Raw genomic sequence first — 25562 nt, 5'->3', positions numbered from 1 at the left:
TTTCTTCATGTTACAAGGGGCTTATATCATGTAGGGTGCGATTGGGTGATGAGGCTAATGTGGATTCTTCCTCAGATCACAGGGACAGGCCAAATGGCTCTTGGTTTCCATGTTAGAATCATCCAAAGCACTGGCCCAAAACTCAGTAGGGAGAAGAGCCATCATGGAGCCTGTTAACATTGCTGGTACCCACCCACAGAGATTTTGTCTGAAGAAAGCCGAGGCTACATACCCTACTGTTACCATCATCAACGTAAGTTCTCAGGCCAGATACCTGATCTCTGTTAAACTTGACCTACCGAGATGACATAGATTTATTATGAGTTTCATACTTTACTTGGTGGTCCTATCTTCCTTATAAGCCTTCTAAGAAATCAAGAGTTCAACAGGAACAGTTATATATTATGGGGGTGGGAGAACTTTGATTCCCAGAGAGCTTAAAAAAAGGAAGACTAAACTCCATAGTAATGCCCTACCTTTCAGATTTCATCTTTGATGATATGTTTCCAGCATTTTGTACATGTTCTTTACATTTTTTCTTTTCTTGTTCTTTATGACAATTTCATCATGTTTAATGGCTTCCATTTTTGACTCTATCATATACCTATGAGGTATCACTTCTTATCACTAGTATCAGAATTTCATTTCTCCTTTTCTATTTGCTTTGCTGTGCACACATGGTGATTCTTATAGGACTGAACAGTTGGCTGCCAGGGAAGGCCACTATGGGATAACTTAGAATGCTCTTGATAACTGACTAGCAAAGTCAGAACTTTGCATTTGGAAGGTGCATTCGTGTGTCAATGCTGAGGGCTTAAAACTGGAGGATGTAGGTTGTTCAGAGACAGAGATGGAGTACTATCTATCTTTGGAATGGGAATCAAATATTATTAAAATTGGTTTGTCTTACACTAAGCCCAAGGTAAAACTTCAGTACTAATCCAGATATTTTGCCAAATGCTGAAGATAGCAGTAAAGAGACAGACATTGCCAGGGAACTTATAGGCTGAAGGAGGAGACAGGCATGTAATTAGGAAATTACCAGGAAATCTTATAAAAGAAGTCCAGGTTCTGTGTGCATGCTGATGAAGTCACCTCACATAGACCAGGCTGAGTATGATTCGATGAGATGACAAAGTAGAAAGAGATGTTACAAAACACCCAAGGCCATAGAAACAAGAGATAGCATAGTAGATATGACAAATGGTAGTTTTTAAGATGTCTACAATATTTACCATTTCACACACTCTTTTGACAATGAGACTTTGATACTCCACTTGGTTGAGAGCTGGGCTTATATGCTCTTGGATCTGAAGGGAATGTTATGTGATTTCTGAGGCTAGGTTGCAAAAGATATTAGAGTGTGGGATGCTTGCTCTTGGAACTCAGCCACCATGATATAATGAAGTCCCTGCAGGGGCATGTGTAGGTGTTCTGGGTGACAGCCCCAGCCTTGAAATTCCAGTCAGTAGCAAGCATCAACCACCAGAAATGTAAGTGATCAAATCTGATTATTCTAGACCCTAGCTTTTGCATGTTCCTTGCTGAGGCTCCAGATCATGAAGCAGAGACTAAGTTTAGCAGTGAAGAGAACCTTGATCATGGTTTAGTTCAGGCTTCTCCTCCGTTTCTTTATAATTTCTTACCTCTCACCTTCTAGATGTGGCTGGTTTCTTTCATGGTATTAAAGGAGTTGCAGGGCCCCAGGATTCATATTTGTACCCCTCACATTCACATTAAGAGAGGGAGAGAGTCATACAAACAAAACAAAACAAAAAACACTAATGCTAGAGGAATTTCACATGCGGATTGGCTTAGGCCTGATTTGTAGCAATGGGGAGGCTAGGTCAATCAGCACGGGTCAATCAAGGCCTACCCCTAGAGCTAGGTAGTAAAGTTGACCCCGCCCAACCAAGTTTCTGCTACATTGGTAGAGGAGAGTATTAAAAACAAAAACAGAGCTGGGTGCAGTGGTGTATACTTATAATCCCAGCAACTCAGGAGGCTGAAGCAAGAGGATCACAAGTTTGAGGCCAGTCTCAGCAAGAACCTGTCTCAAAATAAAAAAGTAAAAGGACTGGGGCGTGTCTTCAGTGGTAAAACACCCTTGAGTTCGATCTCTAGTTACACCCCCCCCCTAAAAAAAAAAACCCACCAAAAATAAAAACAAAAACAAAGCCCAAACAAAATCCAAAACATGAGCTTTTGTGTATGTTCCTGAAACCAATTTCTTCAGACCACTGGTGGACCCTGACAGTCTAAATGAGTGGGCAGAAAGCAGTTTGGCCAAAACTACCTTTTACATTCCTTTTGCCTAGATCCCACAAATTTGGAATATAAATTAATTCTAATTTTCATTGAAGTATGGACATGCTCTTACTTTTACATTCTTTAAGTTTTTTTTTTCACTCAGAAAGTCAAGAGTTGAATGTTTTCTCTTATCTGAATTCTAGAGAGGAGTAAAGCATTAAAAAGTGGGGGATATCATGAAAATAAAAGGGTGAATAGTGAAGGAGAGGAAGGGAGGGAGGAGAAACGGGAAAGAGGAGGAACAGCAGAATGAAATTAATCAAACTGTCATTTGCAGGTATGAACATGTCACAATGAATTCCACTTTTATGCCTAATTATAATGCACCAATTAAAAAACTAAATCAATAAAATAATTTTTTACATGTTCCAATTAGTTGTTTTCTGCTGAGAACAGTTAGTCTAGTTCCTCTGGGGGTAGTGTAGCTTCTCACCAGACACTCTACTGTCCACTTGACTATGACTTCTGTGAGGCTGCATCTAATTATGGCTCATTTTTATAACTCCAACCACAGCACAGAGCCTGGCAATGTATTAAGTACTTGATAAATGTTTGTCAAATGAATGTTTTCCTAATTTACATGCTTCTTGTTCTGTTGTGTCATCATTCCCAATTCACAAAAATGGTTTGTTGAAGGTCAATTAATCCTAAAATGCAAATAATATAAACTTAAATAGTGAGCTTGTTCCAGTGCAAATACAGAATGAGAAAAGTAATGTGAAAATGTGAAAAGAATCTGCAAATATGATAATTTTGCACAAGAAGATGAAAACTGAAAGTGAAAATGGGAAGTGCAAGTATAGTTTATTTTCTGGAAAAATCTGAATTTCATTTAACTGGTTATCCTTTCACCCCCAACTCTCAGATTTTTATCTATTGTGGAACTATTAAATAGAGGTCCCAAACCACTGTAGGCTTTACGTAATTGTCAAACAAAGCAACACTTTGGTAAATAAATTGAATTTTTACAGAACAAATGAAAAGTAGTGCTTTTCAATGTGAAATTGATAAGCAGAGACTAAAACTGCTGAGCCATAGATGTTATATCTCAGAGTGAAACAGATAGGAGCCATATTATTATCCAGAAATTATAAACTATCCATAAAGTTAATGCCAAATATTTTGCTTGAATAGAAAGTTGGAATTCCTATATCGATTGTTATTGTTGGATGTTGCATAATATCACTGGCATACAATGTGGAAACCAATTAATCTCACGTGTACGTACAGGCAGATATTTATGGTTCTGTTAAAGTCAGGCTACGCAGTATGAATCAGAACTTGGCAATCCGTGTGGTATGTAAGAGGAAAGGATGCTCAGTGACACTTTTCTCAAGGGAAATCTCAAACTGAAGAAAATTTTCTTTATTTGCCTAGTTACTATTTTGTGAATCATGCCATAAACCAAAAAGGAGGCACTCAGATTGTTGTGACTGATCGTCAGCTGTGTTTGCAGCAAGGAAAGTTGCCAGTATGTTCCAATAAGTTAATAAAGAAATCCACTGCTGCTCTATTCACAGAGAAAACATTGGTGGCTTATATTTTCTTTATGATAAAAATAAAAATAATTAAAATGAAGTCACTAGTTATATGACTTTCTATCATGCTAGGGGAAGGGACAGGTAACAGCTTGGGAGGCATGAGGATGATGGGGTTGTGTCCCCTGGAAATAGGTGACACTCAATGGTTCTGACTGAGCACAAAGAAGGGAAAGTCCATCAATGAGGTTATCTCCTTAATTTAAGCTGATCTTGAGAACTAAGGTTCAGTATCAAAGAAATAATATGAAGCCGGTGAGGTGGCACATGCCTATAATCCCAGAGGCTCAGGAGGCTGAGACAGGAGGATTCAAAGTTTGAAGCCAGCCTCAGCAATTTAGTTAGGCTCTAAGCAACTTAGTGAGAACCTGTCTCAAAAAATAAAAGGGATGGGGATGTGGGTCAGTGCTGAAGTACTCCTAGGTTAAATCCCCTCTGTGATTAAAAACAATGGGCCAGATATGAGGAATACATCACCCAGTCCCCTAGGCACTAAAAGGGGATAAAAGATCAAATCAACCAAAATAGATTGTAGCTTTCAGCATAGAAGGAAATGCTGAAGATGAGGATGATTGTTTTGTCAGGAAGAAAACATGATTTTGAGGACCATTCATTAGCAGGCTCTTGCTTTGCTCCAATTACCCCAGGTAGTTAACACTCAGTAATAACGCAAACTAGGGAGGACAGAGAAAAACTAGAGCTCTTATCAAACATTAGAAGCAGCTGGAATTTTTCTACATGCCATCATTACTTGATAAGCCAATTCAGCTAGTGAGGAAGGAAATGACATGTATAAACTTCACAGGGGACCAATGTTGCTTCCAACATCGTATATGCAACCCCATTACCAGACTTTGTTTCCATTCCAGAAAGACAATAGTATAATACTCGGGCAACAGGATTGAAAAAGCGAGAAGAGATCTGAGATTCCCCAAGATGAACTATCAAGTGAAATTCCTCAAAGCAATCAACAGCTGTGGCAAAATGTGAAAGACAGAACTCATTTTGAACTTATGGTTGGGTCATGTCAGACTTTTTAGAATTTCCAAATCATGGAATCATCTTTACAGAGTCCAGATTCACATGACATTTGAGGAAAGTTTTTTAAAAGGCTAAGAATATTTAAAAATAATACAAACCAAATAGCCTCTCTTTAAAACAGAGAACTAAGAAAAAATGCTGATTCATGACCCAACTGGAGGGTACAATTTAAGAATTACATTCAGAAAACAAACAAAAACTCAGCTCTTGGAAGTAATATAATAGCAAAAATTTAAAATTCAATATGGAAACTTTCTGTTATTTGAATTAACTATCAACACTGGATAGAAATTTTGAACAGCTAGATAAAATACATCTGAATATTTTTAAAACATCAAAGACAAGATGAGACAATAAGGAATTTCAAGATCAAACAGAATGGAAAATCCAGAAAGGCGAAAGAGCACAGAAGCAACACAGACTATGATAATACTTGCCAATCCTGAAAACTAGGACCTTTTGTTATGATAAATCACAGAGGGGTGGGGATAGAAATGGAATTTCAAACTCTGAACTTGGTGTCAGGTAATCCCAGACTAGCAGTGATCCCACTGGTCTACTTTGCTGGATGAATATTATATTTTAAGGAAACTTTAAAAAAAAATGAAAGTGAAATAAAGATATTTTCAGATTTAAAAAAAATCTGAGGGAATTCTCTAGCAGAACAGCACTAAAAGTTCTTAAATGTTATAAACCAATATGCTTAAAAAATGTAGACATAAACACAAACAAATATTAGCAAATAAAATCCAGTAATATGTAAAAAGATAATATATAGTTATATTATCCTAGGAATACAAGGTTGATTTAACATTTGAAAATCGACCAATATAGTCAGTAACATTAACAGAATAAAGAAATGCTATGATTATTTCAAAAGATAAAGATATTTCACATCAATATCTTTCAAGATAAAGCAAATTCTCTGTAAACTTGGAACAAAAAGGAACATCCTCAGTCTGATAAAACCTGTCTATAAAAAGTCTACAGATAAGTTTATAATGGTGAGAAACCGAGCACTTTTAAGACTAGGAAAAGCGAAAAGAAGCACATTTACACTTCTTTTAGACAATAACATGTAGTGTTAGTCTGTGAATAAAGCAAGAAGAAGAAACAAAAGGTATACAGACTGGAAAGGAAAATATAATACTGTCATTATTTGTAGAAAATGATTTCTAATGTGAAAAATCCCCCCAAATCAATATATCATGATTATAGAATACGAAGTCAATATAGTAAATTATCATTTATGGTAGTTATCGTCTGTGAAGTTGCTGAAAACACTGTATTAGCAAATACTGAACATTTGCTTGCTCCTTTGGGAAATGCATAGTTATATTCAACATTTTTTTCCCCAATAATACACTATTCTGTTTTATAGGTCCTCCTGTTTGAAGATGTCTTTTAAAATGTGTATTGTTAATGAACATCGAATCCGTGAACACCAACACTGTAGCTCACACCTACACAAAGCTTACCTAATATGTGTATATTTTCTATAAGAAACATCACAACTTTCTTGCACTTCAAAATATTAGATTTGAGCACTACTTCTATGGGAGTTTTTAACAGCAAAGTCACCAAAAAAAAGAACAAAAATGCTATAAACATGACACTAAATAAAAATGAAAAGCACACTTGTTTACATTATGAGAACTGAAATAAGAACGTAGAGTGTGTCTTACTTGGCCCCAGCCGGGAACACACCTGTGAAATTTCTTAAACTTTCTATAATTCTGGGCATGTCTACAAATAAAAGTGAAAGTTTCATGAGTATTGATTTTGGAGTTACAAAAATTTTAGCTAGCAGGCAAATTCAAATACAGAATGGCAAATCAAAGGATCAACTGCACGTGAAAATAAAGTATATTACCATATCATTGGAATTGAAATTTTAATATACCTTCAATATATCCAAAATGCTGTGTTAGTCAACTTTCTATCTATGACAAAATACCTGAGAAAATCAACTTAAAAGAAGGAAGCACAGGTTTTGGCTCATGGTTTCAGAGGTTTTAGTCCATGGCCATTGACCTTGTTGCTTTGAGCCCATGGTGACCCAGGACTTCATTTCAGGAGGGTGTGGGCAGAGAAACTGTTCACCTCATGGCATCTGGGAAGCAAAGAGAGAGATCAAAGAGCCAGGGTCCCCATATTCCCATCAAGGACATGCCCCCAAATACTTAACTCCCTTCCACTTAGGCCCCATCTCCTAAAGATTCTACCACCTCCTAAGAGTGCTTCAGGCTGGCCCAAGTCTTTAGCATACCAGTCTCTGGAGGAAATTTCAGACCATTAATAAATGGTAAGAAATAAATTTACTTCCAAATAAAATTGAAATTGAAACCTACAACCCTGAACAATCTCTTCTTTGCACAAAAGCCAACAAGTGTTCTCTCTCTCTCTCTCAGCAAATTGATAAAAGGGAAAACTCTGTCAGAAAAAAATAATTTAAAAAAATTTAGAGATATATTATATTTCATGATAATCAGAGTTTATTAAAGATCTTCTCTATTCCTCTATAGATTCAACAGAATCACAATAAAAATCCTAATAGTCTTTTTTTTTTTAAAAAAGAGAGGGGGGAGGAGAGAGAGAGACAGAGAGAGAGAGAGACAGAGAGAGAGAGAGAGGGAGAGAGAGAGAGAGGGAGAGAGAGAGAGAGAATTTATAAAAAATATTTATTTTTCAGTTTTCAGTGGATACAACATCCTTATCTTATTTTTCTGTGGTGCTGAGGATGGAACCCAGTGCCCCTCGTATGGCAGGTGAGCGCATTACCATTTGAGCTACATCCCCAGTCCCCTAATAGTCTTTTTAAAAAAAACATATTGGCAAGCTAATTTGTACAGAAATGCAAATATATAGACTACCTAAAACAATTTTTTAAAAGAATAACAAAGTTGAAGGAGTTATGTTACTTGATTTCAAGACCTACATACAGCTACAGTAATCAAGACAGGGCAATATTTGTGGAAAAATAGAAAAAGAAACAGAATAGAAAGTCTAGAGAAACCCACAAGTATATGGGTCAATTGACTTTTTTGAAAATATTGTCAAGGCCATTCAATGGGGGAGAAGAAACTCTTTGAACCAATTTATACTAGAAATTTATACTAGAATAACTGAGTTTTCAAAGGTAAAAGAAGATGGAGTTTTACATCTACCTCATGCATTCACAGAAATGAACTCAAGAAGAATCATAGTTCTGAGTATAACAGCTGTAACATGAAGTTTCTAGCAGAAAACAGAGTATCTTTGCAAATTTGGAGCAGAAAAACTATTTTGAGAAGATTATAACAAGCACTTGGCATAAAAAAATTGGATGAATTGGACTATTGTAATTCAAAATGAAAGTATTGTGTTTAGAAAATAACCCATAAAGAAGTCATACAAATCAATAAAAAGACAAGTAAAAAAATAAAAAACAGACCTGAAAATTTATTTCACCAAAGAGGATGTAAAATGATCACACAAAAATGTGTTCATCATAATTAGACATTAGGGAAAATAAGATTAAAGCAACAATGAGATGATTGAAAAAGCCATGAAGATAGCTACATTTTTTTTTTAATGCTTAGAACAACTAATGTTGGCAGATAATGTAAAGCTATTAGAACTATATGTTGTTGGAGGTAGTGTAAAGTTGTAAAACCACTTCGAAAAGATGTATGGCCAAGTCTTATAAAAGGTAAACTTACAACTATTCTCTGACCCAGCAGTTCCACTGCACAAAAGAACTTGCACAAAAATGTCTTTATTAATTAGAATCTCAAGTTGGAAACAACCCAGTGGAATGGATGAACAAACTGTGATATCTTTAAACCAAGCAAGGAAAAAAATGAATTATTTATACATACAACAATATGGTTGATTCTCAAAAACATTATGTTCGGTAAAAGAAGCCAGGCACAAATGAATGCATACTGTGTGGCTGCATCTGCAGGAAGTTCCAAAACAGACAAAGCAATGGAGACAGAAATTAGAACAATAATTGCTTGTAGGGGAGGGCGGGGTAGACTAAAAGAGCTTTTCTGAAGTGATCAATATGTCTTATATCTTCACTGGGATGTTGATTATATTTTCAAAATTAATAAAATTGTACACTTAGGTGAATTTTACTGTATGTAAAATTTATCTTAAGGGGAAAAAAAACCCTGAAAAATCTCTTCTTTGCACAAAAGCCACCAAGGCCCCCTACCCACTTTCACACATCGAATTGCAAAAAAAGGAAAACTAGCTTTTAGTGGGTATGTGAAACAACTGTAACTTGAATTCTCTGCTTGAATTTGCCACCAGTCATTTTAAAGAGCATTTGGACAACACTGAATACAGCTGAATGTGTGCACATGGCCCCAGCAATTGCACTGCTAATTGTGTACCCTGTAAACACACATGGGAACAGGAATAGTCAGAGCAGCAAATCTGTACTAGTTTTAAAGTAGAAAGCTTTTGATGCACACCAATAGGAAAACAATCAAATCAAGGACTGGCCATACAACTGAATATCAAATAGCAGTGAAAATGAAAGATCTACTTTCATCAATGAGGATGATTCTCAAAATAAACACAGAGTTAAAGGAAGAAGGCATACTGCATCATGCCACTTATATAAATTTGGAAAATATAAAAGCTCAATTAAATAAACTCCCTATGCATTTATGCATAACAAGCATAGTATGAAAACATGAATGAATAATAAGTATGAAATTCAGTACCGTGGTTACCTTTAGGGAGGAAAAGAGGGTGCACAGGGGCTCCATCTCTACTTGAAATGTGTTATTTTTAAAATCTGAAGCAAATGTGGAAAATATTAAGATCTGTTATGCTTGGTGGTAGATGCAGGGTATTTTATTTGAGATACTACTCTGCATATATTTCTGCATGTTGAGATATTTCAAGATAAACAAAGAGAAGTCAACTCTGTGACTACTGAGGCTTACAAAGACTGGTGCAGGAATTAATAGTTTCATTGTCTCTTGAAAAGAAAATGCAAACTATTTCACTCTCCAAGAAGTGAATTTCTTCTTTAGGAGTCATTTATTCTTTAGCTATTTGAATACACTTTAGCTCTTTCCATAAAAGATTTGAGGTAGCTTGAAAAAAAGAAGACACCTACAATGAGTAAGGAAAACATAAGGAGAAAATCAGGATCAAAGATAACAAATATTCCATTAATACTGGTGGACCACAGTTGCTGAGATCAAATTTCAAACTTGGCTCTGAAATTCTTGGCAATAGTAACCACATCATCTCTAGCTGACCCGTAAAAGCAGGTTAGAAAAACTAATCTTTGTTCTTTATGGCTTAAACCTAATGTTTTCCTGAACAGTCTCTATTCTATTTTGTATTTTACCTTACTAACTAGCCAGGTCTCTCCTTCTTCTTCCACCCTTCCCTCTCTTGTTCCCTCCTTTCTTTTCTTTCCTTCCTTCTTTCCCTTTTTTCTTTCTTCCCCACCCCTTCAAGAATATCTTATTAAACAATCTGGAACCTGAGAGAATCAAGCCCAGATTTTGCCAAAGAAAAGATGACCAGGTCATGTTTTTATCTATCCACAGACTATTAATAGAAGCATGGCACAAAAATGTGGAAAGACATAAGCGAATTATTATTTATTCTATGGATAAGCTTAATCACAATGAAAGAAATCATAAAGAAAAACAATGAAAGATTTGACCACATGAAAAAACTTAAATAAAACTAAAAGGCATATAAACTATAAATATCATTTAACCAGTGACCATTTTGTTCTCTTAAAAATAATATAACAAGAACTCCAAATAATAATAATAATAATTACTGTTATTATTATCATCATTATTTATGGTACTGGGAATGAAACCCAGGGCCTCACACATGCTAAGCAAGTGCTTTACCACCTAGCTATATCCTCAGTCTGATGACTCCAAATTTTATAATCTAGCCCAGCCCACACTTCTCAACTCTCAACTCCTATATCTACACCTGCTAAACACCTGTGCTTGGATATTTAATAACCATATTGAAATCAATAAGTACAAGACAGACTCCCTGATCTTTTTCCTCAAAGATACTCCATTCATGCTCCCGTCTTACTTGATAATAACTCAATCTTTTTAGTTGTCTAAGCTCAAAACCAAAGCGCTATTATTCACTCCTATCTCTTATATCCCACATAGTCTATCAGGAAATCTTGTTGGTTCTGCCTCTAAAGAAAACCCCAGATCCCATCACCTCTTGACACTTTAGCTGCTACCACCTTGATCTGAGTCAATATATCTTTTGCCTATATCAGTTTAATACCCTTCTCCCTGGCCTCCCTAATTTGATACTTGCTCTTACCCCTTCTTCATTTTGATTTTCTCTCTCTCTCTCTCTCTCTCTCTCTCTCTCTCTCTCTCTCTCTGTCTCTCTCTCTCTCTCTCTCTCACACACACACACACACACACACATACACACATAATACATATTTCCCTTCTCTGGAAATCCCAAGTAGAAAGAGCATGTTCCATAAGGCAGTCCTATAAGTCCTATATTATGTGTGTATATATATTTCCCAAATATAGTGCTGTCCATCTATTTATATGCATTTTACCTTAATATTTATACTGTACTTTATGTTCTTCAATGTGCTGTACATGTAGGCACGTTTGTGAAATTCTCATCTTCCATTTGCTATCCTACAGTGTAATAGCAAAACATGAAAACAGATTAGGAAAGACAATAGGTATCATAATTTTCCCCCAATGTCAAATCCTTAAGACTAACAGAGAATTCGGTCTCTGTTCACTATTTATTGACTGAAATATCCTTGATGAGTTATTTAACACTCTGTCTCAGTTTTCTAATGCTCAAATAGGGGTAACTAGCATGCATATATTACAGTGTTAGGAGACTAAATGTGATGACGCACATAAGGAGCTTATAATAGTGTAAGACACTGCTCAAAGAATCTTTGTTGTTATGGTTATTATTATTAAAGCATGGAGAATATGTATCCCAGTGTACTCTCTGCTCTGATCAGTAACAGATAAGGAGCATGGCAGGGCTGTACTGGCTCACATGCCAGGACTTCAGTGGAGTGAAGTGGGGAGCTGATACCATCCTCAGATTAAGTAGCACAGTTAACTAGCCATAGATCCAACAGTATTCTTGGTACCAGCCCAGATCCAGCACTTACCATCCAATTGCTGAACTAGAATGTGGGAATATTATATCCCTGACTGGGGGATACTAGATGCTTCTACTTTTGAGAAAGCCACAATACTCTGTTTCTGCTTGAGATTACTTTTGCAAACAAAGCAGAATTTCAGCACACCCTAGAACCTCTTCCTCTTCTCTGGAAATCCCAAGTAGAAAGGGCATGTTCCATGGATCATCACTCACTCATAATATAGGACAGTCCCTTAATACCAGATCTAATTGACCCAGGTCCTCCTGCTCATTTCATCTGGGGATTTATCCTCACCTAGGAACTCCAACAAGCAAACTGAGTTTGGAGGATAGAACTGGATGGGAGGACACAGCCACTGGGAGTTTAGGACCAGACAAAATAAGGATCCAAGAGTAGAAATCAGTATGGAGAAGGGGAAGCAAAGAGTAAGAAACTTAGGTACAAAAAAGGAGAGGCCAAAGTGAAGAATAGGGAGGCTTGGTTTCCCAAACAAGTCAGAAACCCTATTTCTAGGCCTGAAGCAGGTGTCCGTGGAGCCTGCAGTGGGCGAGCAGGTTTACTACCAACTCAACCACTGCTGTGACCTTGGGTCCCTCAAGTTCTCAGAAGAACTGGTGAGGGCTAAAGAACAGATCAGGAATGGGAGGATTAGGCGAGGAGAGGAAAGAAGCTGGATAGGTTGTTTATTTAACAGCCAGGCTATCCACCTGCAAATCCCAGAGCCAGGAATAGCTCCCCACATTCCTGAAGAGGCACAGGTTCTTTTATTTTCCTATGTAGTTTAAGTACATGAAGAGGATAGTCTTAGTTTTTCTTTCCACATCACCCTCAAGCAGGGATCTCATTTCTATACCAAAGAAGGTTTAAAACCCTATGAGAGATCATGAGTCACCAGCCAGATGAGAAATGGTCCTTGTTCCAATTTGGAGAGGCTGAGGGATCATCAAGCATCTATGACACAAAATTTATGGTTCAACTGGTGTCCCAAACAGTTAAGAATAACAGCTCCATTTATTGGTTGTATGCTGAGTGCCAGGCATTGTGAGAAATGCTTTGCATGCACTATCTCCTGTGGTCCTCACGACAATCTTAAGAAGCAAGTACTATTATGATAAAACTGAGAATTAGATGGGTTATAAATTAGTAAGCTGGTAGTTTAGTGCCAAAATGTTAATCCATGACAGTGTGACTTAAAGACAATGTTCAGAAAAATTGTTTCACCTACTAAATTTGAGCACTCCTTCTAGGAGAGGGGAACTTAAGGATGTGGCTCCTTCTTGGGTTTGCAACAGCAATATACCCAGTGTTCTTCCAAGCATCTATGTATGATTTTGCTGTCTTGCATCTTCTAGTTTTCACACAGCCTAGTGGTCTGTTGACATGATGGCTGCTGGGAAAAATCTGAGCAAAGTGGAGAATTCCTATTTATTGACCTGTAAGATTATTTTTTCTGAAATTGTTTGTACCATCTCCAGCTCTGGAAAAAGGCTGCTGCTGAGAGCCATAGCCAAGTAGGAATGATGCATGGCATTTTTGGTTGAAAGGTGATGCCAGCAAGCCATTGAGATGATAATGATTATGTTAAGATGTGCATTCAATTGGAGATTAGACCCCTGCTGTCTGCCTCAGCCTGCTACTTTGGAGCTCTCCCGGGACTCCCGGAGAGTTCCCATTGGTTGGGGAAGTGCGGTAGGAGGGAATTCCGGAGGAGGGATTTCCTGTTGGTGTAGTGTGTCCCAGGCGAAGGCCGAGTGCATGGCATTCGAGGGAGTTTTGGAAATAAAGTTTGTTCCTGCTTGAGTGGCTCGTGATTTTGTGCCTAGCCAGACTGCGGCAGGCTGCAACCCCCTGTTCACTAGCATGAATGAGCCCCAAGCCCTGCTCACATCTTGATTATCTGTTTGATTTTCCAGCGGAATTTTAAAAATTAGAAACTTTCACCCTTATATCCTTATTACCTCCAAGATACAGGTACACATACATGCCTATAAAAAGAGCCTCATGGCAGTCAATAAGAAGGAATCAACTCTCATCAAAGCAGACTTACTGATTTGTGACTGCATTTTACATTCACTCAGGATCCTTTTAAGATCAAGCATTTTCTTTCTATCCTAGTATTAATTTATTTTAATATACTCTGCCCATAGGGACTCCCAGGTCTCCCTGTTGTGCCCTGAAAATACATCCCTAGAAGAATGGGGCCTCCTCCCACATAGGTGAACAGCAGGGATCCTACCCAACAAAAGCAGAACATAAAAATACATCAAATATGACAATACTGACTGGACTAAAGAGGCAAAAAAATTTTTTTTAACTAATGTATTAAGTTTATTCTTCACTCATAAAAAAGAACATATTTTTGGCTTTGAAATCATGACATAAAATAAAAAGGCAAACAAATGAAAACCATCAGCTGAAAGTAGGTAGAAGCAACTCATGCTGACCCATCAGCAAATGCCATGTGCTTTGGGCTATAGCGGGGGCTCTGATCAGAGCAAGAACGGAAGATGCATTGCCAACCTAACATCCAAGCATCTGGTCAACACATATATGAATTGAATCCTCCCTTCTTCCTGCTTTCCTTCTTAATCTTTAACTTTGAGAACAATAGGCAATAACGTTTGATGCTACTCTTCCTAGTTTGTAGGATAATGTTGTTTTAACATATTTAATCTGCATATTTTCAACCTTTAAAAAAAAGTAAAACTGCCAAAATCAACAGTAACTAAAAGCCCTCTCTATTTTTGGTCAGTTATCTGCTGTAGGCAGAGCTTCATATAGGAATTTTTATTGCGGATTTCTATGACTGCATCCCTAACAAGCTCAATGAACATCTGCGGCCAAAGCTTCTGCAAAGCTTCATTTTTCATATTGATTTCTGTGGCTTCCTTCACAAGGTCTTCTATATACATTTTGCAGAATTTCTTTTTCTCCTTTATTTCCTGTTAAAAAAAGAAAAAAATGTTTTTAAAATCATAACCAATCCAAAATCCAAAGCAGTGATTAGCTGAACCAGAGAAACCTGAAATAATCTATTTTGATCCCTTAATCCCTTTCCCACACACAATATCATACACACACACACACACACACACACACATATATTTAACTGTAATCACTAGATCGTTACACTATTTCTCCTATCTCAGTGGTGGCTTAGCTCACACAAGTCAGCTGAATGCGCACAGTCTCATGGCTTTCAGTGGCTAATGTGGCAGGGTACAGGCACTGACAATTTTGTTGGTGTTTATTTAGTTAATATCCACATATTTTAAATAGTTATACTCTGAATTTACTCTCTAGGTTAGGAAAGCATATAGTGGAATATTACATTGAAATATGTGGCCTTGATCTTTGGATAAAGTTGGAGAAGAGTGTACAAAGAGGAAAAGAATATATATAAGCTCAGGACCTGAAGGTAGCCTTCTAAATAAATAGTGTTCCCTTCCCTCTCAACTTCTGAGTCTAGCAGTCTACAAATGAAAAACCTAGTTCTAAACATGACAGAGGAATTTTTGGGCCAGAAGATATTTGGGAATTAGGCCCCAATTTCATCACAGAGTCTAAAAGAAAGCCATTTTATTAGGGCTAGAGGTATAACTCAGCGGTAGAGGGCGTGCCTAGCATACATGAGGCCCTGGGATCCACCCCCAGCAAAACCAAACACACACACACACACACACACACTTGAATTTAAGAATTCAACATTTATTTTGACTATTGATACTGCTGGAGAGTGTCAAGGCTTGATTATGAAAAATGTCATAATATATATAGAAAATCAATATAATATCACATAATCAGAATTATAGAGAACTAATTCATATCAATGAAGAAGGATGGAAATAATAGATGTTGATAATAGATTTAGGAAAAAGATCCACTACTTAGAACCAACTTAAAATCAAAATACCAAAATAATATCAAGGTTAATTAAAAAGCTAAATTTAGAATATTATAAATATTGTCATTAAAATTATGAAGATTTTTAATTTGAAAAATGCTTATATTATAATATTAAGTACAAAAAGAAAAACTGAAATTTTGATAGGGATTGGATTACATGAGTATGTGCATTTGTCAAAATTCAACAATAGTATACCTAAGGTTTATATTTCAGTATATAAATTTCATTTCAAATTAAGAAACGATATCAAATATTAAACTCTAATCAATGATATGCATGCTGAATTATTTAGGAAGAAGCATATGAATGTCTACAATTATTCTGAAATGATTTTTAAAAACAATATGAACAGATGGATGGATAGAGGGATGGGAGATTCATCAATGAAACAAGTAAACGAAACTGGATAGTATAATGTTAATGGTAAAACATAGGTTTGGGTGTATGAGTATTTACCATTAAATTCAACTTGGCTGTACATTTGAAATTTTTAGTAAAAAATTGGGAAATAATACATAGAAAAATATTGAAAAAAATGTACTGAAGTATCAGTAAGAGAGTCTTCAGGTATTTTTTCCTCTTTTTTCTATTTTTCTTATTTTTTAAAATTCTTACCATTTTTACAACAAAATGTTTTTTTAAAAAATTCTTCATTAATTAATATAAAATTAGTAGATCCAAATTGCACTTTCCTAGGAGAGGCAAATTGTAGAAATTTTCTTTTGTCATGTAAGACATCTTAAAATAATTTCAGCATTGAGGGGTTAACATACTGATGTGATATTGTTCATGGGCTAAAGCAACAGATCATGAACTGACCTATCCTAAAAACATGCACAAGATTTTGATAGATTATAAACAATAATGGGTCCAGCTGGCTGCTTCTTTGATGAGTCTAACTTAGCTCTGACTCTGAAACACAGTCTGGAACTCAGTCACCTGCACTAAGTTAGCTTGATGAAAACAGCATGAGCTGAGCTACATAGGAACCAGCAGCATGAAGGCCAAGTGTGATTCACTAGAGATCAGTAACCAAAAGAGCGATATTTTATAACAAGCAATGCATTTACACAAGTAGAAGGTACAGAACCTATTTAGTAAATGCTCTCAAATACATTTCCAAATTTCTTATTATAGATTTTGAATTTAAAAAAATAAAGACAAAGTTCCATCATTAAGACTAGACAAAATTTTATAACAGTTTAGAGATAACAAAAATAAAAAATTTTAAATGTTGCATTTTGTCATATCACTTACACATAATACAAATTAAAATTAACTTTTGGCAATTGACATAAATACAATTTTTGGTGTTTTAAAATTTCCTGCTATAGTTGCTTCTATTGTTCCCCTACAACATGTTGAAACAGAATTATATTTGTTATAATAGCCCTTAATTTAGCAATTGTGTTTGAAAGAATTTTTATTTCTTCATTTCTTCCCTCCTCCAAGCCAGTTACTCTGTGTGCCTGTGAAAGCTCATCAGGTATCTGCCAGGATAACTCACTCTGCCTGTCCAAATGATCCTGTGAAGAACACATAATAGATAGCTTTCTTCCCTGACCCATCAAGGAGTTCTTTCTCTTTGAATTAGTCTTTTCTTTCTCAAATGCATTGATATACTTATTTCTTTTTATCCCATAATATTCCTGGGGTTCATAAAGCAAGTATTTTGCAAGTTCAATCCTGATGAGATGAACTCTATACAATATTATTTATGCTATTTCATGGAACTAGAAATGTGTTGTTACAAAGATGGTTGGGGAGGGCAGGGGATGTGGCTCAAGCGGTAGCGCGCTTGCCTGGCATGCCCAGGGTGCTGGGTTCGATCCTCAGCACCACATAAAAATAAAATAAAGATGTTGTGTCCACCGAAAACTAAAAAATAAATATTTTTTTTTGTAAAAAAAAGATGGTTGGGGAAAACGTCAATGGAGGGATTTGTTATAGAGTAATTTTAACTACCATTATAGTTGTATTATTTGTATTAGAATTTAATCTGTATCTCCATTTTACAAATGGGAAACAAGGTCAATAAGGTTGAGACAATTTCTCAGGATTAGACATCATGCATTAAAACTTCCCTAGAGAAAGAATTGGCAGTCTAGTTGGGAGACGGCCTACATATATAAACAGCTAACTAAAAAATAAAACAGTAATTTAAGTGCTGAATGAAATGGTCATCCATTAAATATAATCAGTACTCTGAAAAACAAAAAGCATTCTTTTCATTGGATGGTCAAGAAGTCACCACAATATATTGTAAAATAATCCATGATCAGAAATCAGAAGGTCTCAGTTCTAGAGGCAGATCAGTCAAATGTTTACCTGTGACCCTGAATAATTCACTTGTTTCCAGTTTTCCTTATCTAAGAACAGAGCCAGATTCTTTAAAGTCCTTTTCAGCATTCTAGGTCCATCTTGAATCTTTTGTAGGTGAGTCAAGAGAATGGATGGACAACTACCAAGTGACAGAACTTTGCCAGGAACAATGAAAGGGTCTACTTAACCTGTTTTGTGAGAAACTCACCTGAACTTATTTTCTCAACAACTCAGTATGTACAGAGAAGAGAGACTGAGGACTTTATGCTGTAGTGACTTAAGTATTTTTCAAGATGTGGGGAGCGTGGTGTAAGTGAAGGAATGCTGGCCTGTGAGTTAAAAGAGAGTGATTAAGGGACTTGGGCAAGGTCTCTCAGGTAATAAGTGGTAATCAGGGGCTCAAGTCCAAGTCTCCTGACAGTAAGCCTAGTGTTCTTTTCAAAATACTATGTGGCTTCAGATTTCTTCTTTTCCCTTTGAATTTCCTCAAAACAGGAGTCAATACTCCCTGTCTTTACCTCTTCATTGCTTATTTTTTGATCAAACCACTTTAATCAAGACTTTGCTTATATGACTCCACTGCAGTTATTTATATTTAAAAATAATCTCAATGACCTTGTCTGCTAAATTTATCAAATTTTTCCTTTACAGTTTGTGCACTTGGAGTATTAAAAAATCATAACCTATGCAACCAAGGTCATACAAATTGTCTCCTATTTTTAAAATAAGAACTTTAAAGTTTTGCTTTTTGTACTTGGGTTTTTATTTGATCTGGAGTTAATTTCTTGTAGTATAGTGTGAATGTTTTCAATATGTTGTTCTGATTGGAGATCCCATTTCTTATAAACAGACTGTTGTCAGTAGTTTATAATGCCTACTACCTGCATACATTTGCCTCACCAGTATGGCATACTCTGGCCCTCTGTTTTGTTCATGAGTCTATTTGTTTATCCCTATATTGTTTTAATTACCATCACTTTATAATAATGATTGATGTCTGCTAAGGCAATTTATTCCTGCTTTCCTCTGGAGTATGATAGTTCCTTTGCTCTATCAGATAACTTTTAGGATCAGGTGGTGAAGTTCCACAAGAACCACATTCACACTTGAATTAGAACTGGCATATATTTATAAATGAAGTTAGGAAGAGTTAACATCTTTTTAATGTAGAACATTTCTGTACATTAACAAACCATTTAGTTTTTCCCTAGTGACTTTCAACTAGAAAGTCATAATTTCCCCAATAAAGGGCTTATATATATTTTATTACCCACTCCTCAGTATTTGTTGTTATAGTTAATGGTATCTTATTTTAAATTTACTTTTGAATAGACAATATAACAATTATTAGGCTGTTGGCCCTTTATATTTTTGATTTCTAAAACCTCTTTGTAATTTAGGGATATGAGTTGCAAACTATTTTTCCAGTTTGTCATTTGTCTTTACTTATTTGATCCTCATGAAGACATTTCTCATGGATTTTTCTAGAATTTTCATGCTTTTACTTTAAACTTTAAAATCTCTGACCAATTTGGAATTTCAATTGATATAAGATGGTATGTCTGAATCCAGTTTTTTTTTTTCAGATAGTTCTTCAGTTATCCCCAAACCATTAGTAGATAGTCCCCTTGACTTATTTGAAATTGCTCCCTAATTATATGATGTAATCTTCTATATTTGGAAATAAACCTGAATTTTTCTTTCTATTCCATTAGTCTATCTCTTCACAACCACTCTAGTTTAGTTGATAAGCCTTTAAAATATGCTTTAATATCTAATAGTGCTAGCCTTCTCATTGTTCTTCTTTTTCAAAGTTTTGGCTATTAGTTATTATTTTTCCACATGCACCTTAGGATCAATGTGTTTATAAAAAGCCTCAACAAAACATTTTTGATATTCTTATTTGGTTCATATTATACTTTTAAATTAACTTAAAGAAAATTGACATATTTTGCTTGAGAGCCTTCTTATTTAAAACATGGTAGGTTTTTCCATTTGTATAAATATTTTGTGTGCTTTGTTAATGCTTTAAAGTTTGCCTTATATTCATCTTGCATACTTACATTTGGTTTATTATATGTTTATTAGTGCATTTTACATTACTATAATGAAACATCCAAGGTAGGCTACTTTATAAAGCAATTGCTCACAGTTCAGGAAATCCAGCGTTCAGGAGTACATCTGGTGATGGCATTCTTGGTGGCAATGTCTTGAGGCAGTACAGGAAATTACATAGCAAGAGACAGGGAATGCATATGTCTATCTTTTGGTCTTTCTTATTGTTCAGTGCCACCAGTCAGTTAGTCATATGGATTCCACACGATGACTTTATCTAAACATTTCTCTAAATACCATGGTTGGATCAAGTTTTGACCATCTTAATATCTCACAATAGAGATTAAATTTCAACACATGAACCCTTGGGTGACAGTTCCATCATATCTAAACCACAGCATGAAGTATTTTACTTTTTTGCGTTGCTACTGTAAGAACTTTTCTTCCATTATATCTTCTTTCTGCTTATTATTTGTAATGCGGAAGCTGGAACTGAATTTTCTTACAGCTTTTTATAGTTTCTCAATTAATTCTCTTGGAATTTTCAAATATTCAGTAATACTGTCTACTGTACTAGAAAGTTCCCATCTTTTGAAGTTACCACTGATTTCTTTCTTTTACCTAAATGTATTGTTTGTAGCAACAAATAATGATGATATTAGATGTTCTTGTCTTGATATTGACTTCAATGGTGTATTAGGGTTCTATTTCTGTGTGACAAATTAACTCACACTTTGCAGTTTAAGCAACATACATCTATCACCTCAGTTTCGATGTATCAAGAGTACAGGAATAGCTTTGCTGGGTGGTCTGCTAAAGCATTCACAAGGCTGTAGTGAAGGTGTTGGCCAGTATGTGTTCCTTTCTGAAGCCCCTCTTCTAAGTTGAAATAATTGCTGGCAGAATTTAGCTTTATTTGCTTGCAGTGACAGTAATGAAGTACCTATTTTCTTGCTGGCTGTTGGCCCAAGGTTATGCACACCTCCTAAAAGTTCTTGTAGATCCTTGCCATGTGGCCCTCTCAAATCATGGCAGCTTTTCTCTTCAAGTCCAACAGGAGAATCTTTCAGGGAAAGCTTGAATACTCCTTTAAAGGACCTGCCAGATTAGGTTAGGCTCACTCAAGATAACACCTTTTTCCACTACTCAGTTCCTTCTTATCTGTGGTTCTGCTTTCTGTGGTTTCAGTTAACTGTAGTCAACTGTGGTCTGAAAATATTAAATGGAAAATTCCAGAGAAACAATCCATAACTTTCAAATAACTTTCATTATAGTATATTATTGTAATTGTTCTATTTTTAATTATCATTGTCAATCTCTAGTTGCCTAATTTATAAATTACATAGGTATATATGTTTGCATAGGAAAAACATGACATATATAGGGTACAGTAGAATCCAATTTTTAGGCACTCACTGGGGGTCTTGAAAATTATCCCTTGAGTATAAAGGCAGACCTACTGTATCTGCAAAGCCTGGATACTCTGCTACATTCCATTGGTTAATAGCAAGTCATAGAGTTTACACATCCTTAGGGGAGGGGATTATACAGGGATAATGTGGATACAAGGGGGCAGAAATCATGAGGCCAACTTAGAATTTTGCCTGCTAGTAATGCTAATGTTTCCAGAGTTTCCCCATTACTATGATAGTTACTATCCAATTTTTCTGGACTCTATTTAAACAGAGTTAAAGAAGTCAAGAATGAACAATAAATTTTGTGAACTTTATTTTTGATGTACATAGAAATAATCATGATTTTCACTTTAGATTTATTAATTTTCTCATATTAAATCTTTCTTGCATTTCCAGAATGTACTATATGTGGCTATAAAGCTTGTTAGCCATTTAATGTTCTGCTGCATTCTACTTGATGACATTTTTAAAGGATTTTTGCAACTATATTCTTAAGTATCTGATCTGACTTTTCTTATGCAATCCTTGCAGGTTTTATAATAAATTTAATGCTGTTTGTCTTGAAGAAATGGAAGTTTTCCTTCTTTTTAAATACTCTTAAACTACTTAAAAATCACTGGAATTATCCGTTCCTTAAACACTGGGTAGGTTTCTCTATGAATTGTCCTTGTTTTATATGTAGCTCTTTGACATTTTAAAAAATCTCTATTATAAAAATTTGTACATTTAAATTATGTACACACACACACACACACACCTATAATTTAATTCGTAGAACACACACACACACACCTATAATTTAATTCGTAGAACCATATTTAGGAAGAAGGCTCATATTCCTGCCAGGTTGTCTTTTCTTCTTCTAGCAATACCAAGAAGCCTCTAATGGCCAACAAATTATGTTCATTCTCTTTGAGCATGATTCTCCCAGTACATCCCAGTTTCATCTTTTAACACTGTCTTTCTCAACCTATGTACTGCAACAATTAACTGCCTTGTAATTTCTGTCACTCTTTCTCTCTTTTTTTATACTTTTGTGCCTTTTATTCACATCATTTTATTTGCCAGAATTGCCTTGTATCTATATATCATCACATAGCTCTATTTTGTCCTTTTTAAATATTAGGGAACATCTTCTATCTATCTCCTCCATTAGAATATGAGATCCTTGAGGGCAAAGACAGTATCTTTCTATAACCTAGTATACCACACAGTGTGTATGGTAGGTGCTCAAAGATGATTTTTTGAATGAGTGAAAAGTACAAATGTCAAGAAGGCTGAAATGAGATAAGGTAGTTGACTTCAAGTATTTGAAGGGTTTCCACATGGAAGAGACTTGTTCTATTTACTACATAAGGTAGTATTAGGATCATTAATAGTTGGAGTTGTTCAGTTTTAGTCAACTATTTCATTAAGCACTGACCTTCCCTTTTTTTCTTTTTGTAGTGTTAGAGCATGCTAGGCAAGTGTTCTGTCATAGAGCTATATCCCCAGCTCCTTCTTGTACTATTTAAAGGAGAATATGAACATTTTCTAGGATGCTATAAAAATATTATAGAATTGAGTTTTCAAATGATTTTTAGGCTGTAATTCTTAAAGGATTCTGTTAAGGTTTGATCTTAAATGTCCCTTAGAAACCTCATCTATTGAAGGCCTGGTCCTAGCTGATAGCACTACTCTGAGGTAGTGAAAACTGTAGGAGGTGGGAAGGGAGCTGAAGGAAGTTAAGTCATGGCGGGGGGGATGCCCTTAAAGGGCATACTGAGACCCCAGCCCCTTCGCTCTCTCTCTCTTTTTCCTGGCAGCCATGCAGTGAGCAGCTCTGTTCTACCATATACTCTTTGCCATGATGTTCTGTCTGGCCACAAGCCGGAAACAACAGAGCCAAGCCACCATGGACTGAAACCAAGCTGAAACAAATCTTTCCTCCTTTTAAGTTGATTTTCTTAGAAAATCTGACTAACATAGATTCCAAAGAGACACTTCAGAACTAGGAGAGGGGTGAAGGGAAATGAATAGAAAATCTAATCAAATGAAGTTCCTAGTCCCCTACTTTTCCTCTATAACAACAGTTTCCACATACTGGGTTTTCAGCTACAATATGGCATCAATAAAGAGTTCATAATTGTTTAAAAGACATTTGAAAACCACTTATCTGGCTGTTTCACTTTCAAATTTGATGAGGATACACAGCATGCATGCTTTCTCTCTCTCATGTGCTCTCTCTTTCCTTATATATACACACACACACAAACCTTGTGTGAGGAGATATAGAAATACAACTATCTTTTTGGTTTTTTTTTTTTTTTTTGGGGGTAGTGGGGATTGGACCCAGGAGTGCTTAACCACTAAGCCACATCTGCAGTTTCTTTATTTTGAGACTAGATCCATTTTATTTTTGAGATAGTTGCTTGGCACCTTGCTAAGTTGTGGACGCTGGCTTTGAACTTGTGATCCTTCTATCTCATCCTTACAAGCTGCAGAGATTAAAGGCATGCACCACCTGTTCAGTGATACATCTATATCTTTAGATATTTTATTTTTTGTGGTATTGGGGATTAAACTCAGGGGCACTCTACCACTGAGCTGTTTTGACACAGAGTCATACTAAGTTTCTCTGGCTGGCCTTGAACTTGCAGTCCTTTTGTCTCAGTCCCCCAAGTTTCTGGTATTTCAGGACTGTGCCACAACAACTTAGTGAGATTCTATCTTAAAATAAAATAAAAGAGGCAGGGTATATAGATTAGTATTACAGCAGTTGTTTAACATATGCAAGGCCCTGAGTTCAATCTCCAGTACCACAAAAACAAACAAAAATTCGGTTGAAGAATCTTAAAACTCTACAGTGATTTAGATGACTGTTTCTTCAGCTTTCCTGTAAGCTTCATCAAGGCAGGAACTTTGTAGGCTTTTTTCTTCTTTGTAGCTCTTGTAGTGCCATAATATTGTATTACCCCAATAAACTTCTGAACACATAAAGAACTAAAAGACTGGTTCCAGTTTTCCTGGCTAAGTATCTCTACTGGGAACACAACAGGTTAAATTACATAATTAAGAACACAGAAGTTCAAGGTGTATAATGAAATATATAAATTAAAACATTAAGAGCCTAAGACAAGAGAATAGAGATGGAGATTATGCTGTGTCCTCTTCTGGTTTGGCATAGGCTGGTTAACTGCCCACACAAGCCTATGTTTCTTTTCTTAATTCAGATAGATGAGGATCCTTAGTCCAATTTTGATCTAAATTTTTGGGAATAAATTTCTTTTAAATATTCTTTTCTACTAAAAAAAAAGATGGAACCACGTGCTCTTCTTCATCTCAGAGCTCTCTACTCCTTTCTATTTCCTTGGTGTCTACTGTCCTCAGCTTTGTATGTAAAGGAAGGTGAAACACGTAACATCCAAACCTCGAGCCACATGGAATATATCCAGGGACCAGATTTCAAAGATTAATGGTATTTTACCTCTAGCTTTTCATGATAAAATTCTCTTGTGGTATAATTGAGTGTAGCACGATTTGTGTTTTCTCCTACAAGTCTTTTGTTATCATTATTTTCTTCACTGACAATGCCAGGTTTTTTTCCTTTGGTTTCTAATAGATACCGGAATTGCTTTTTCCTGTAGAAAAATAATAAAGAGATTTTACCATTTGCACCTTAGATAGAGCTCAAATCTCCAGAATATATGAAGAACTCAAAAACTTAACACCAAAAAAGCCAAATAACCCAATCAATAAATGGACTAAGGAACTGAACAGACACTTCACAGAAGAAGAAATACAGTTGATCAACAAACATATGAAAAAATGTTCATCAT

At 35.7% G+C, this 25562-nt stretch overlaps 1 protein-coding gene and 1 long non-coding RNA gene across 2 annotated transcripts in view; both read right to left on the bottom strand.

Annotated features, from left to right (window-relative positions):
* Positions 1 to 25562, bottom strand: part of LOC113182091 (uncharacterized) — a 511795-nt gene that overhangs the window by 196052 nt on the left and 290181 nt on the right. The gene's annotated exons all lie outside the window — the stretch shown is intronic.
* The window catches only part of Lrrc49 (leucine rich repeat containing 49), a 156218-nt gene continuing 145048 nt past the window's right edge, over positions 14393 to 25562 (bottom strand). Inside the window, exons 16-17 of the mRNA XM_026387798.2 lie at positions 25211 to 25364; positions 14393 to 14987 (exon numbers count right to left, since the gene is read on the bottom strand). Coding sequence (XP_026243583.1) covers positions 14784 to 14987; positions 25211 to 25364 — 358 coding nt within the window. The 3' untranslated portion in view covers positions 14393 to 14783. The remainder of the gene's footprint in view (positions 14988 to 25210; positions 25365 to 25562) is intronic.

This window comes from Urocitellus parryii, chromosome 6 (genome assembly GCF_045843805.1).
Source record: "Urocitellus parryii isolate mUroPar1 chromosome 6, mUroPar1.hap1, whole genome shotgun sequence".
NCBI classification, from domain to species: domain Eukaryota; kingdom Metazoa; phylum Chordata; class Mammalia; order Rodentia; family Sciuridae; genus Urocitellus; species Urocitellus parryii.
Note: the sequence above shows the minus strand (reverse complement) of the source record. Positions and strands in the feature narration are given on the sequence as shown.